At 38.6% G+C, this 15,767-nt stretch overlaps 3 protein-coding genes across 10 annotated transcripts in view; 2 read left to right on the top strand and 1 right to left on the bottom strand.

Moving 5' to 3' along the window:
- Window positions 1–13,020, bottom strand: part of LOC121910305 (vacuole membrane protein 1-like) — a 74,306-nt gene extending 61,286 nt beyond the window's left edge. For 4 of the 8 annotated variants that reach the window (XM_042431464.1, XM_042431465.1, XM_042431468.1 and 1 more), the window contains exon 1: window positions 2,516–3,118. Coding sequence is in view for 2 of the 8 variants with exons in the window: in XM_042431461.1 (XP_042287395.1) it covers window positions 10,945–11,014; window positions 12,946–12,980 (105 nt within the window). In the remaining 6 variants the exon portion in view is untranslated. Of the gene's footprint in view, window positions 1–2,515; window positions 3,119–10,944; window positions 11,015–12,945 lie in introns of those variants that run through there. The other 4 variants (XM_042431461.1, XM_042431463.1, XM_042431467.1 and 1 more) reach the window with 2 other exon arrangements.
- On the top strand, window positions 3,886–7,642 carry LOC121910306 (golgin subfamily A member 6-like protein 6). The gene is made up of 11 exons (XM_042431471.1): window positions 3,886–4,261; window positions 4,373–4,531; window positions 4,778–4,916; window positions 5,263–5,313; window positions 5,538–5,612; window positions 5,747–5,803; window positions 5,937–5,996; window positions 6,088–6,152; window positions 6,359–6,425; window positions 7,057–7,094; window positions 7,196–7,642. Exons 1-11 carry the CDS (start codon window positions 4,191–4,193, stop codon window positions 7,401–7,403), a joined length of 990 nt encoding a protein of 329 aa, XP_042287405.1. The 5' UTR covers window positions 3,886–4,190; the 3' UTR covers window positions 7,404–7,642.
- Window positions 12,979–13,967, top strand: ptrh2 (peptidyl-tRNA hydrolase 2). Its single transcript, XM_042431473.1, has one exon. The coding sequence runs from the start codon at window positions 12,979–12,981 to the stop codon at window positions 13,492–13,494; it is 516 nt and encodes a 171-aa protein (XP_042287407.1). The 3' UTR covers window positions 13,495–13,967.
- Window positions 13,968–15,767: the final 1,800 nt, after the last annotated feature.

Here is a 15,767-nt window from a genome sequence, read left to right as displayed (position 1 = left end):
ATACCAACCTCTTTGGGGGTCACGGGGGGTCGTTGCATTTCCAGCATGCACTAGGCTAAAGACAGGGAATTTACAGTAGGTATATAGCCATTCGTAACACTTCACATGCATGTGAACAAGAAGTCATCTTTGCTCTGTCATTTCTCAGCTAATCTCGCCTCTTTTGCTCTCCACTTGGATTGTTTACCTGCCTGCAACCAAAGCCCGCTCAAACATGACAACAAACAGACTACAAACGGAAACCAGAATGCTTCCCATACTGAAATATTGCCCCGTTGCCTACAGATTCTGCAATGATATGCAGATCTGTTTATAGATATTACTTCTCAGCCAAATGATATTATGCAGTTGTCTTAGTTTACAGCAGCATGTTGGCCAATATTCAGCACACTATCTAGATTTTGACTGCCAAGATCAGCCAAAAGACAAATGTGACCCTGAAACTAGCCACCTAGTGGCTGGCGACATGTCACTCAAAACGACCACGTCCTTAATTATGCATAAATTTACAGCTTAATATAATTTAAACCAAGCAGGTAGCGCCATTGATGTATAAAGAGAACTGGATACAGGAAGAGCGCCAGGCTTTGAAGCAAATTTGACATAGCGGCCAAACCGTGTAATTACAACGTCACGTGATGCACATTGGCCCAAAAAGACTTTTTCCCATAGACTTACATTGTGAAAGAGACGCCTGTAAATCAACGGATACATTTTTTTGAGCATCACAACCCCCATGAAATGACTTGTCTTATTATCAGAATTTGATCCATTTGGTCCGATCACATTTCAAAAGCCTCAAAGAGCCGCACGATTGAATTGTTTCATCCCCATTCAAGTTAGCCGGAGGGCTAAACCGGAAGTAGCCGACTCAGCCGGCAAAAGTCACTACTGCGCTTGCTCTATGGGCTGCACAGATGCGGAAGCAATGCAGAAGTTGTTGAATTTTTTTGGCTTCATGCGCCACTGAGCAACTTTCATAGGAATGAACGGGGCCCCGCCTCCAATGCTGTATCCAGTTCTCTTTATACATCCATGGATAGCTCTCGGCCTGAAAAGTGAAGCTAATGTGGAAGTGCCTTAAATCTGCATTCTTTCTAATGGCCAACAAGGGGCAACTCCACTGGCTGCAAAAAGAAGTATGGAAGTCTATGAGAAAATGATCCTACTTCTCACTTGATTTATTACCTCAGTAAACACTTTCCTAATGAGTTTATGGTCTCAATCATTAGTTTCAAGTCTTCCTCAATACAGCATGATGTTTATTTTGTAAATTATGGTCCCATTTACAGTAAAATAGATGATGAAGCAGCGTATGCTTTGGGTCATGGCTATGTTGTGATTAACAAGTTGCTACCACGGCAACATTGATTACGTAACGTAACCATGGCATAACCCCAGAGTATAGGCTTAGCTGCTGCTATTTCACAGTGCGTTTTCAGTTCTTGAAATTAATTGTAACATTTTTGTCGCCTAAAAAGGTCTTGTTCAGCGTTTGGTTGTGATAAAAGACCCTCTAAGGAGTCGGATGTTCAGTTTTACAGTTCAGTACATTTTGTTTCAATGGTTGTAGGCCTGTTTTTCGCTAGCGGAAATTTGCATCAGCATTATCACTGTTAACCATGGATTGTAAATGTATCATGCTAACTAAGCTAGCAGCAAGTGCTATTGTCAGCTCCACCCTCTTGTCCAAATATGGTCACTTCAGGCTCCAAAAATCAAACATGGCAACAGACAAATCCAAGATGGGGATGGTCAAATCGCTAAACTTGAGGCTTCAAAACGGAAGTTCACAAACCAATGGGTGATGTCACGGTGACTGCGTCCATATTTTTTTACAGTCTATGATTTAAACAGGTGAGTTATATAAAAAATTTACCCCCAGTACAGTTGTCATGAACAGGGAAATTAGCTATAGAGACCAAACCCATTTCTTGTACCAGACTGTAAACATGTTTATTTCTGCTGTAAAGTTGGGCATTTTAACGTGGGGGTCTATGGGGATGGAGTCAGCCTCAAGGGGCCATTCGAGGAACTGCAGTTTTTGGCACTTTCTGCATTGGCTTCATTTTTGCTTGGTTATTAACCACCTAGCCAAATTTGAATGATTAAAAAAAATCACCAAGTATATAAAATTAGGTCTAAAAATCATGGAAAAATAAGCAGTATTCTCTGCTCTGAAATGCTGGAGGCGTGTTCACTAAAGATGCTGAAAGCCTGGCCAAAACGAACAGCCTCTGAGTTAAAAACACTCATACCAAACTCCCATATAAAAATACGCAATTTAAAATAGGCCTTCTTTGTAGGTGTAAGGCAAGCAACATGGATGAAATTTTAAAAATAAAGTCACATCAGGAGCCACTGTGTAATTCGGCGCATATATTGCGTGTAAATGTGGATGATTCAGGAAAAATTTAACTTTAATGACTAGTTAATAAGCAAATCATCACCAATTACCGTTATGTTAAATTGTCGTTTTTTTCAATGGAGTTCGGTTCACTTTCATGTTACTCACTTCTCTACTGAAAAGTCCTTGGCCTTCTTCATTGTGGTCGTCACCCTTGGAGCACGCCGTGCTTTTTGGTGAAGTGCTGCCCGGCAAATGCTCTCCCTCTGGCCAGAGACCTCGAAGCCGCACAGCTGGTGCTGAAGCAGAAGCGGTGGGCGGCTCCACCCTCAAGGGATGCTTCGGATGCTCCGTTAAAATGATTCCTTGGAGCTAACGTCGACCGAAAATGGCCCTATTCACTACTAACAGCAGATTATCCGAAGTGAATCCTAGTTGCATCCTATGAAAGTTTGTAAAACTACCTGTGTATAAATAGTAAGTATGAGTACTGAGCTCGTGGGAGGGGGCTCGTGCTAGTCAACAATCTACGTCATGGATCCACCATTTCAGACCTGCCCAAAAAATCCTGAACACTGAAGCGGTGAAAAACAGTGTGATGCTCTAACTCCACAATTCAAGACTACGTAGTTCAATCTTTTCACATGTCTTAGCAATTATTTATAACACGTATTATATGTTTGAAAAGAAATCTCTCATTTTCAGACTTAAAAGTCAGTGTAAAGGCCACTGGTTTCATCTTAACAATGTGTTGTACTTTAAAAGCTTGTTATCCATTGTGTCAAATCTTCGTCTGAAAAGTAACAAAAGCTGTCAAATAAATGTAGTGGAGTAGAAAGTACAAAATTTCCCTCTGAAATACAGTAGAGTGGAAGTATAAAGTAGCATCAAATGGAAATACTCAAAATTGTACTTAAGTACAGTACTTGAGTAAATGTACTTAGTTACATTCCACCATTGAGGATATGGACATACCAGGAATATAACAAAAAACAATTAATCAAGAGTAAAATGAAGTTTGACTTACCAGTATTCACGCACAGAGACAATGTGAACTGACTGCCGTGAGAAAGAGTGAGGAGAGAAGCAACCTAGGTAGGAGTGAACAGGTGCACACATGCAGGTAAGCAAGTGGAGGCAGGGATCCAGTTGCATTCTGATCAACTAATGAGGAACTGTGAAGGGCACTACATAGGGTGGAATGAAAAGAATAGGGAGAGAAAGTAGTGAAGGAGTCAAAGAAATAAGGAATGGTGGTTTCTTCAGTACATACATCCTGACTGTCCTGAGTTTATAGATACCATTCCAGACATTTTTTGACATATAGAAATAACCTCTCTTTAGTTTTCACTTAAACCGGGCCTTTTAGTATCTGCACTTCAATAAGTTTGCACAGTGAAAGTCAAATATTCAAATAAGGTAACAATAAGCAAAATACATATTATATAATATATAACAATATAACATAATGAATATTTTTTAAGTGTCTGTGAACACAGTACATACTCAAAGTCTGCTTATAAGTAGCGTGTAAGTATGGTGCCTGTGACTGCTTATTACAGTAACTGTTTTTTATTATATTAAATTATTGCTGTTATCATATTAAGGCATATACAAATATAATGTGTGTGTGTGTGTGTGTGTGTGTGTGTGTGTGCGTGCGTGTGTGTGTGTATGGAATCCACACTGTTGTGATGTCATATAGAATGTGGAATGTGTAGTTATACAGACAGTCAGTAGATCTCAGTCAGGAACCAGACACAGCTGTCATTTGTTAAATAGATTTGAGGTAGGCAACACGTCAACTTAAACAGAACTCTTCACTTCAGAGGAAGACAGCGAAATGGTAGAAGTGCACTTCATAAATCTAGAGGAAATAGTTCAACAGAGTGACGAAGAGGAGCAAACTATCAGGTGCGTGTCTCAAGGCAAAATATTGATTGTCTATTTTCTCCTGAGTCTCATTTGACTATATGTGATAAACCTGTCGATATAAAACGTTCTTATATTGTGTTGTGTCTGTAGTGAACGGGAAGAGCTCAGGAGAAGACTCATTCAAGCAGGAACCAGCTACAGACAGAAGAAGGAGCTCTATGACAGGATATTGGTGGATGGACTGGCGCTTGAGGAATTGACAAACGAGATTGTAGCTGAAAACAAGAAACTTACCGGCAGAGTGAAAGAGTATGACACCTAACTAACTCGATCTTACTTTTTTTCATCATGTTAGGGAACTGACTTTTATACACACTGACCAAAATTCACCATCTTCTGTCTGTAATGTTGTTAGTGAATCTCATACCAACAAGCTAAGAACCAATGTTTGCACATGATGTTGTTCCCAGAATAACGTTTCATTCCCATGTGCACCTTTTCAAAATAGGATATGAGAGCTTACATATTCCTGGTGGTTGTTTTTTTTAAATTCAGGTTGCAACAGCAGCTGGCAAATATTAAAAAGAAGAAGCAGAAGCAAGAAGAAGAGGAAGAAGCCCAGACAGAGGAGCTTCTGTTTGAGGAAGAAGAAAAAAGAATTGTTAGGCATCAGTCAATTTACATAAAAAATATGGTGAGTGATATGCTTAATTCCGCTTCAGTTGTCTATAAACTCAATGGTGCTTGACATTCAATATTCAAGAACAGTTACCATTGTAAAGTTGGCTTGAGGGCAGTACTGTATAGTGAGAAGTTGAGGTTGTAGTAAAAACACCATTCACTGTTATCCTGCTCATGGCAGGACACCACCTGCAGTCTAAACTCCACAACCATCTTCCCTCTTTTACTACACAACTAGAGTCACACAGGGATATGAAATGATACAGCAGGTGGTAACCTGGCAGTGTGGCTGCTTCAGTAGCTCCCACCTAAACTGGTGTTGATTTCTAACCCTGATTTCATTGCTTGTCTTTGTGCAGGAAAAGGATAATCAGAAGCTGAGGGAGAAGAATGAGAATTTGAGTGTTGAAGTAAGACTCTGCCATATACTTACTATCTCCTCTCTACTCCTGTGTGTGTTCTTCTTATCATTTTACAGCCAAACATTGATCATGAGAAGAAATTAAATGCCAAAGTAGTTGATAGAACTGTACAAAAAAACCACAGCCACCGCTAAAAAGAAAAGCATTTAGTTGGTGTTTATTTCCCAGCATCCTTCTCTGGAGCCACTCTTAGTGAACTGCTTCTCTTTCAGCTGGACCAACTCTGTCTGACAGAGAAATATGAGGATCATCTTGAAAAGCTGAAAACGACTGAGCAGGAATTAGAGGTAAAACACAGATCTTCACTGATAGTAATGTGATGATATATATTCTTCCAAACTGCTTCCCTGTCTAAATAGCACATTCATTCAGTTGAATTGAAGTAACATAGTTGATAAATAACTTTTTATGTGTTTTGTAGCACAAATTGGAGGAGATTGAGGAAGCCCTACGTAGTAAAGATGATGAAATCAAGAAGGTATATATAAATCTTTATAAAACCTTCAAGATATGATGACTGTAGTGTCTCTTAGCCGCCACACTTTCAACATCAGAGGTGTTCATGAATTGATGAAAATGTCAGTTAATCAGAGTGTCTTTGTTTCTAACAGAAATTCCAGACAGTGGTTGAAAAACTGAACGAGATAGAGGAGCATTTAAACAACATGAAGGTATGTACCACATACAGTATAGTGTCCTCTCTATGTGCATGCTTACTGTGCTCATTATCCTGCTTTTCTAAATTTCATCTCTCCTCTGCAGGCTCTCAGACAGGAACGACGAGAACTTCGAGAACAACTGAGAAGCACACAGGAAGAGCAGATATTGTAATTATTGTGTGATATTTAACTTGCTTATATTGTTAGAACAATCTTTCTTATTTAAACTTGGTTTTAAAATAACCCAGTTTGAGTGTAGTGTGTTTCAGTCATTCATGTAATTGTTGGCCATCCTGTAGATGATCTAATTACAATTAGCAGATGTTTGTATGGAGTTGTCTGACCTTTCCTATTTGTGTTATTTGATTTGATAGAGCTGCACAGAGTTCTCCAGAGGAGCCATTAAGTGAAAAAAGACAACCACTGGACGTTTCAGCAATGGTGAATATAATATCCAAACACATTACAAACACAGTAAAACAGTATCTACCAGCCATGACTAGCACTTCCCCCTCAAGCATCTGCTCAAGCTATACAGTAGTTTCACATTTTGGGAAAAACACTCGTTCACTTCATTGGCGAGAGTTAGATGAAGGGTTTGATACCACTCTCACTTCTGTATGGTAAATATGTTCAGCTTGGCTTAACATAGAGCAAAGACTAGAAGTAGGAGGAAACAGCTAGCCTGGCTCTGTCCAAACTCAAAGTAATAAAATCCTCTTACCAGCATCTCTAAAGCTCACTAATGAACATGTTATATCTTGAGGTTCCTCCATAAGTTTGTCAGGCCACTAGCTGAGACTTAAGAAAGAAATAATCACAAGAAGAAGAATAATCTATATTCTAATCTATAATCTTTTTGTTACCTTCAGACAGAGCCATGCTAGCTGTTTACCTCCGTTTCCTCTATTTATGCTAAGCTGACCAGCTGATCACTTACATTTACCAAACAAATATCTTTTCATGTAACTTGGCATATTTCCCAAAATGTCCAACTATTCCTTTAAGTGCTGTTTATCAGAGGTTGGCCTACTTCTGAGATATGTACTGAAGCTGTCTGTTATCTTTGCAGGATGAGGAGGATGAAGAACAAGATAAGAAGACTGAGAGGTAGTTGTCTGTCATATAATGCACTGTAAAAAAAAAAGAAGAATAGAACAAAATGAATTCCCTTATTCTTTTACTTATTTGTGTATTATGTGTGTGTTTAGCTGGTGGCATCGTTGTGCTACGATCCTGTGGAGAGGAATTAAGGCAGCCGGGCTTATCACCAATTGTGTCCTCCTTTCTGTGGGTATCATGACCTCAATCGTGCCTTTCTGCAACAGTTCCAACCCTGACTGCAACCTTTGGAGCATCATCTTCAACATGCTGGAGCCCTACAGCCAGCTCCAGCACATACACCCTCCTGTTAGCTAAAACCTAGCTAGACCACACATTACATAGAGAGCTTAGCCTGACAGATGAGTCTTAAAATGGCCACTGAGCACTTGACCTGACCTTGCACCTGACCGCCCAGGAAGGGGGCTCCCTCATTTGTGGTCCTTCTCAAGGTTTCTTCCAATTTTTCCCATGAAAGGAATTTTTTTTGGGAGTTTTTCCTTGCCCTCTTGAGGGGGGTGCTCTCTCTCTCTCTCTCTCTCTCTCTCTCTCTCTCTCGCTCTCTCTCTCTCTCTCTCTCTCTCTCTCTCTCTCTCTCTCTCTCTCTCTCTCACACACACACACACACACACACACACACACTCTCTCACTCTTGGTCTTTCTCTCTAAAATTGAAATTTACAAATTCAAATAAGCTTTATTGGCATGACAGATCAGAAACCTAAATGCCAACTGCCAGAGCAGTACAGAAAATGATTAACATAGACAGATGATTAACAATAAATATCCCATAATATGCAAATATCAACAATCATATCAAATGCAATATAATAAGACATTTTTTTTTACAGATGTAATCACTCAGAAACATTTACTACAGAGCTTGTTTCTCTCAGTGTACAACAAGATTTAACATATTTTACAGCTATCACTACACACTGACTTTTCTCCTCACATAGTTAGTGCAGTTCTCTCTCTCTCTCTCTCTCTCTCTCTCTCTCTCTCTCTCTCTCTCTCTCTCTCTCTCTCTCTCTCTCTCTCTCTCTCTCTCTCTCTCTCTCTCTCTCTCTCTCTCTCTCTCTCTCTCTCTCTCCCTCTCTCTCTCTCCCTCCCTCCCTCTTTCTTTTTCAACCCAACCGGTCAAGGCAGATGGTCGCCCTCCCTGAGCCCAGTTCTGCTCAAGTATTCTCCCCGTTAAACTTGAGGGTTAAACATGACTTTACTGTGGTCTAGAAGTTAGCAACCACACAGCAGCCTCACAACAGATGAAGACTTAAAATGACCTGCAATCAACTCTGTCAAAAAGAAGCACAATAAAATCATTTTTCAGAATATTGGTCTTTTTTTACATTTTATTTTTTTATTTCACAGTTTTATGGTCATATTTGGCTACATACAGTATGTTGTCTGTATTTATATGATTATTTCATAATGTCTTGTATATTTATTTGATGCTGAACGTCGGATCCTTTGAGTAGCTAACTCTTAGGAGTTCACAATTTTGCTGTTGTGTATTTATACACCCCTGTTACAAAATCAGTAACGATTGTCACAGTGATATTAGGATTTTAAAATTGTGAGGCTTGGTGAGTTTTAACTTGGGGCAATCCCACCAAAGATAACAACTCAGAGTTGGGAAAAAAATGTGTTTGAGATGGAAGAAGTCCTGTTCTTGCACCTTCTGTATGAGATACACATGAACAAGCTGGTAAGTGATACATTAAAATTTGTTCTATTTTGTTGTAGTGCTTCCCTTCCCATAAATCAACATATTCTGAACATGAAATGCAATAAAATTTTAAATAGTAGCAGGGGCTTAATCTCAACATGTCAGAACTACTAACGCCAGGCGTTTATTTCAGATTTCCCCCATTTTTTTTAGGTACATATACATATGTACAATATATTGTACTCACAAAATAAAACCCTCAGGAGATCTGTGATATTAACAAGAGGCCTCCTCGTCTGCTGATCAGTCGCCTAGTGTGCCAGTCTGTCTTACTTCTATAATTCTTACACCCAAACTGTGATCTTAGAAAAACAAGCATTTAATGGCCATAAAAAACCACAGCCACAAATGAAAAGCATCATATACCAGTGGTGGGCAAATATTGGTCCGTGGGCCAAATCTGGCCCTCCTGCAAAAATATTCAGCCCCCTGATGAAAGCTGAAGTTTTGACTCTTGTAGCTTACATCAAAACTTTTACATAAATTTCCATCGCCAATGTTCTGTAGACAACAAAATAAACACAAGGCTTGTGTAAATCCCAATGAATATAATCTTGTTGCATCTAATGCTGCCCAAACACAAGGAGAGGAATTAAAACTGACTGCACCAGCCTCAGTGCATGATGCTAAAATTAAGTCTCATAAAGCCACAAGAATTAAATGTATGAATTCTAACGCTGTTTTAATTCCACGACTTTAACCTATTGGACCAGAGCAGACTCATTTTTCACAAACACTAGTAGGTTGCAGTCTAATAGAATTCGTGTGTTGATGCCGTGTTTTTTCCTGAGCAAACAACCACAGTGTTTTCAATCAACCGTAAATGAAGCAGGCGGCTGTTTATTGTGTGTGGATAACCAATAAACAAGTGCAACACAGAACATTTATTCACATATGAGTCATCTTCAGCCAAATGAGTATTAAAGAAGTTGTAACTTACTAACGTGAAACATGACATCTGTCCACAGATACAATCCAGAACACTGTTATAAATCTATTTTACTCTTAAATGGATTAAAAGCAATGAATAAAGCATATAGGCCTGTGTTCCTTTGCACCGCCCCCTGGCAATGAAAAATCTTTGAAAAACTGGCCCATAGTTGGTCCAGGCATATACTGCACATATATTTTGTCAGGCTTTATAGTCAGTTTTTGACATGCAGTCATTATTTTTTTATGAAGATGTGCTGTGTAACATGTGTTGTTTAGTCTTGAGGGCTAAAATACACAAGTGATCTCCACTTAACTGATTATGTGACTTCTAAACTTAATTGGCTGCACCAGTGATGATTCCGGTGTGTCTTGTTAAAAAGGGTGAATAATAATAATGCAAACAAATATTTTGTAATTGTAATTAATTATTTGTAATCAATTTAGATCACTTTGCAAAGATCTGTTTTCACTTAGACATTAAAGGGTCTTATCTGTTGTTCAGCAATAGTGAACATTCACAAAATGCTTCACTCTGTTAGTTATCGTGACTGTTTTTCTTCTGGTTTAAAGCCTTGTCTTCCAAATAGATCCACTAGGTTGTGCTAGTATTTTCCAGTTATTGCCATGCCAACCCCTCACCTGCAATACTGCCTTTAACTATTTCTCTCTCTCTCTCTCTCTCTCTCTCTCTCTCTCTCTCTCTCTCTTTCTCTTGTACCAATCATCCAAACCATATTAGGACACTTCAGAGGTAGGACACTCCTCCCAGTGTAATGTAGTGGACAATGTGTTCCAGTATTGGCATCTCTGCATCATGCTTTAATTCAGCAGTAGTGGAATAACCTATGGGAATAACATGTGAGGCCATCTTGCTTTGCGTACAGGACTGTGAGGAACACTGAATAATCCCCTTCTGTCTCAAGCTTCAGTCTATGCAGCGAGATTCTTGTTGAGATGCTTGTTTTCCTCTGTGTGTTCAATGGAAAGGAGGTGTTGTCATGTGATGTTCAGCAATAGCAGGAGCCTAGCCAGCCTTTCCCCCTCCAGCATCTGTTAACTGCTGTTTGTTATAGAAGAGTTTGGCCTGCTTCTAAGATCTGCTCTCAAGCTTTGTCTTATCTCTGTAGGATGAAGTGCGCAAAGATGAAAGGTTCCTGGAGACTCCAGTTGGTGAGATTCAGACAGAAAGGTACTTACATGACAATTCACTGTGCTGAACTCCCGGGCTTTCTTTAAATCTGTCTGAGAAGGGAGAGGATTACACTCCCTTTGGAGTGTATGGTACATTAAGTTATATACTGGGGACATTCACATTACTGAAAGTTCACATCTGCACTCTTTTATTCACTTAGAAGAATATATTAGAACATTTTATATATAAACTTTTAATATAGGTAGAAATAAATGTTTACTACATATATACATAATGTTTTGTTTATGAATATGGATTATTCACAAAATATTATACATAATTATTTTATACATAAATTATCATTAATTATATTATACATAAATTTTAAAAAATGAGTTATTGTTATGAGCTAGAATGAGGTCATCAGTCATAATAACTTAAACCAATTCCATGATGCCTGTGTGACAATAAGAGGTATTTTTTTAAGCACAGAATAGTGGTTTTAGAGGGGACCATTTTCTTCAGACAGCTGTGCCAAAGAACACACTCTGACCAGTAGCAAAACATCCCTTAACTGTGTTTGAAAATGGTGAAAACATACTGCCCTCTTTGTGGAGCTTTGTGAAGCATATGGGGGAAATATTACCCAAACATTAAATCTTTTCACAGCTTTCTTAAAGTGGAGTTTTTCCTTACCGCTGTCACCAAGTTCTTGCTCATGGGGGAATTGTTGGGTCTCTCTCTCTGTAAATTAAAGAGTATGGTCTAGACCTGCTCCATGTGAAAAGTGCCCTGAGATGACTTTTGTTGTGATTTGGCACTATATAAATAAAATTGAATTGAATTGAATTAATCTGTATATTATCACAGTTATAGTCCCTTTTACTGTTGGTTCTTTTGGAGTGATGTGTCTTATGTTTAAAAGTCAAACAAGGCAGTTTTATTGACAAGGTGATACGTCATACAATTGTAACATGTTGAGCATTTGTTAAAGCTTAAATTTTAAGCTAAAATTAAAATATTTATATTTATTTTCTCTTTATTGCAATATTTTTGTTTTATTTTATTTTTTAAGACTGTATTTATCATAATATATTCCATTTCATCACAGTCCAAATGTTAAACACCACATAATAATAATAATAATAATAACAATAATAATAGATGCATTAGAATTAAATAAATGCAATTCTATATCTTTTCAAAAATGTAATTACAAGATTTTGTTTTATTTTTGAAAAGTCAGTTGCGACGTATGTTGTGTCGTCATCGCTAAGCGACCATTAGAAGCTTCATTAATGCAGGCAGCAGCACGTCGAGCAGAGCAGCAGGTATGAAATAAAACCAGAAATCAGTAAGTTGCACCGTGTTGGCACCTATAGTGCAGGAAATATATGAACACCCGTCTATTTGTTCGCCAAATCATACTTATTCTGAATTATTATTCTGAAGCGGTGTTTTTGGGAGAGAAAGTGTTAACTTTTTGCCGGGAAGCTAACGCTAGTTTGGCTAGTAAGTTAGTTTAGCTTGTTAGCCCGCGAAGTTAAGTTTATTTACTGGATTTGGTCGAATCTTAAATGAGTGATGTATCGACAAACTGAACTGTGTGTAAATCTCCATGAAGAGGTTGTCATTGGCTCACAGAGCTGCAAACATTGTCAGAAGTAGCAGTTTAAATAACCACATGTGTCTAAGCTTGATGCTAAATGTCTGTATTTAAACATTTATGTCAGGCTGAAGAAAATTGGGTGAAGTCTGTTGATTGTTAGCTGTTCTGGAGCTTTTTAAAATTAAAACTTCAATCTCAACCTGTAAAGCCAACATGGATGAGATGTCTAAAAAGTGCTTAGAGGAAGGGAAACTCTTACATTTAAGTTTCCATGACAACTGGGCAACTCCATCTGCTGAGGAAGACGGTGTGATATGATCAAAAGCTCCAGAACAGTTACTGAATAGACCTTGTGGTGAGACTATTTTGTCAAGTGCTGTTTCCAAGGTCGAGAATAATATATGAATCTCAACTTTCTAAATAAATAAATAGGTGTAAAGGTGTGACACAGACTCACCTTCTTCCTCTTCTTTTTTGCAGGTTTAACAACATGGATTTGCTGTGTGGCCCGCTGGGCTTGGGTGTTGTGGCAGGACTGGGCTGTGGACTCCTCCTCGGTTGGCAGCTCCGGGCTCGTTACGGCTCAACATCCAAAAGCCTGATGGAAGGGATGGGGAACGGCACTGGCGAATCCAGCGTGATGGGAGAAGGAGGCGAGTTCAAGATGATTCTGGTGGTCCGAAATGACCTGAAGATGGGTAAAGGGAAAGTTGCCGCCCAGTGCTCCCACGCTGCTGTGTCAGCTTACAAACAGGTGCAGCGCAGGAACCCCTCGCTTCTCAAACAGTGGGAGTACTGCGGCCAGCCCAAGGTGGTGGTGAAAGCTCCTGATGAGGAAACCCTGATTGATCTTCTGGGTCACGCCAAAGAAGTGGGGCTTCCTGTCAGCCTGATCCAGGATGCAGGGAGGACACAGATTGCACCCGGGTCACGCACCGTGCTGGGTATCGGTCCAGGCCCGGCTGATCTGATCGACAGAGTCACTGGAGACTTGAAGCTCTACTAGATTTCCGGTTTGAATCTGCAGGACTTTCAGAAGATATCAATGTTAAAACTATCTGCAATGAAACCTAGGTCGGGCTACCATAAGTTTGTATTTTTATACAAGAATAACTGATTGTCAATTACTTTATTATTATTTTTTGTGCTATTTTGGGGGTTTGTGCACTTAACCCCATCACATTAGAAATGAGTTGACTCTGGAATAACAGTAAGAGCTTGATGTTTATCACTTTACTGTGACAGATCTGTAGTATGAACACTTTGAACAGTTTTCATGCTACAGTTTACAGACCTGAGGAAACAGATTAAATATATTTACTGTTTAAAATGTGACTAGAGCAAAGCAATGATTCAATATTATCGTTGTTGGTCTCACATTGCAACCATTTAACAACACTGAACTATGGTCCCCAAATTGTGTTTGCCTAATGATAAAAATGAAGAAAGATCATCTCATAAAATGAATGATGAAACTGAGAGAAGTCATTTTTTTTATATTATAAAGTATTTAATATGAAATACTATGGAGGTCACTTTGATGAACTATTTAAGTTTTGCATCGCAGCAGTAGAGCTGGTTAATGCGATGTAATAATATTGTGATGAGACTGAATGTTATGTGGTGTTTTGATATAAAATAATAGCCATCTTGAATATTTTTTCCTGGTATTAAATGCAGCATTTGCTGTAGTTTCTGAGTTTATATCACTGTTGTAGAAAAGTGAATTTAATAACACCTCCACCTATAATATATACATTTACCATATGAAATCATTATTTAAGTCAAAATCATGGTCAAACTCTTATATTGATAGATATAAATATGGTAAATGACTGGTAGTAACTCACACCAGAACAGACGTTTTACTGGTCTGCTGTGTTTGTAGCAGCTGCTGATTTACACCATCAGAGGGTGCCAGTACTACATCCTCATTCATCAAGTCAACCTTCTGTTGCTGCTGTTGAACAGGGCTGGTATTTATTATTCACTGCAAAAAGTAATGAAAGTGAAGGATAAAATAAAAATAGTATGTTCCTGCAGATTAACATACCACTCAAACTGTAAGGATTGTTTTTAAAGGCATGTACAATATGGTAGATAGAGTCAATATCTCATTGTTTCTTCTCTGAGCATCTGAGTTGCTCTCAAGTTGCTTTTAAACTTTGCTAAAAATTGGAGTAAACCACTTGATGAATGTGGCTTATTGGTGACACTCAGCGTAGAACTTTCTTACTCTTAAATTGGTCCTTCAGGGTGGAAACAGGAACAGAAACTGTCATAGAGGTGAAACAAAACCTGACAGTCTCAATGTGGGACATTAGCTTCATGTAGGTTTTTACTGCAGATACACCGTAGGGGATTTTATTGTTAGCACCAGTCTTTGTGAAAATTCACACTCTCAATCATTCAAATCAAACAAATTCAAAATAGTTTCCTGTTTGGATGTGATCTCCCGTCCAGTTCTGGTGAACTTGCAGGTCAGAGGTGACTTTTGCCCTGCAAATAACAGAAACACTGATACAATAGAGATGTCATTATTTTAGTAGTATATCATCACTTTTTTTTCTTTTTTTTTTTTTTACAATGTTACACTATCAGACTTCAGCTGCAGCATCTCTGTCATACACTTTACAGTCCATGATTGCTGCTCAGTATTTATTTGTCACACATAACCGAACCATGTCATCACTTCCTCTTTGTGGAGCTGAGTGAAACAAAATTTAATTGGACTGAAGACAAATCTGACTCGTACCTGTACAAAACAGTACATGCAAGACACAACCAGACAGTTCTTGACAAACAAGAAGCCTTTATTCTTTTTAAGTGGAAAACAAAACCGCTGTTTCATTCATTATGATCCTGATTATGCACAATCAAGTATCTTAAGTGCACAATTTAAATCTAAGGTAATTTAGATACGAATATAAGTTCAAAGGAGTTAATGATTGATTTCCTGTATACAAGCAAGCCTTTAAAACTTCAAATTACCACAAGTCCTGTATCGACGTTTCTGAATTGAATGAGTGGGTCAACTGAAAAGGTTAAAGGCAACCCTCAACAGGAGGTCAGGAGTCTTTAACTTTGAAATATCTCTCCTGCACACTCAAGAACAGTGACCTTAAATGATATTCTGCATGAACAAACCTGCAGCATAAAGAGGGGGCACGGGGCATGTTAGTCAAACACAAACAGGTCTGCAGTCCCTCCTGAAGTGGAATGGTCCCACGTTAGACGAGTATTTAAAGCGCTTGGAAAGGTCGTCTGCAAATTTGTCGG

This window comes from Thunnus maccoyii, chromosome 13, assembly GCF_910596095.1.
Source record: "Thunnus maccoyii chromosome 13, fThuMac1.1, whole genome shotgun sequence".
Taxonomy (NCBI): domain Eukaryota; kingdom Metazoa; phylum Chordata; class Actinopteri; order Scombriformes; family Scombridae; genus Thunnus; species Thunnus maccoyii.
The sequence above is the reverse complement of the archived record's forward strand: the minus strand, read 5'-3'. Positions and strand labels throughout refer to the sequence as shown.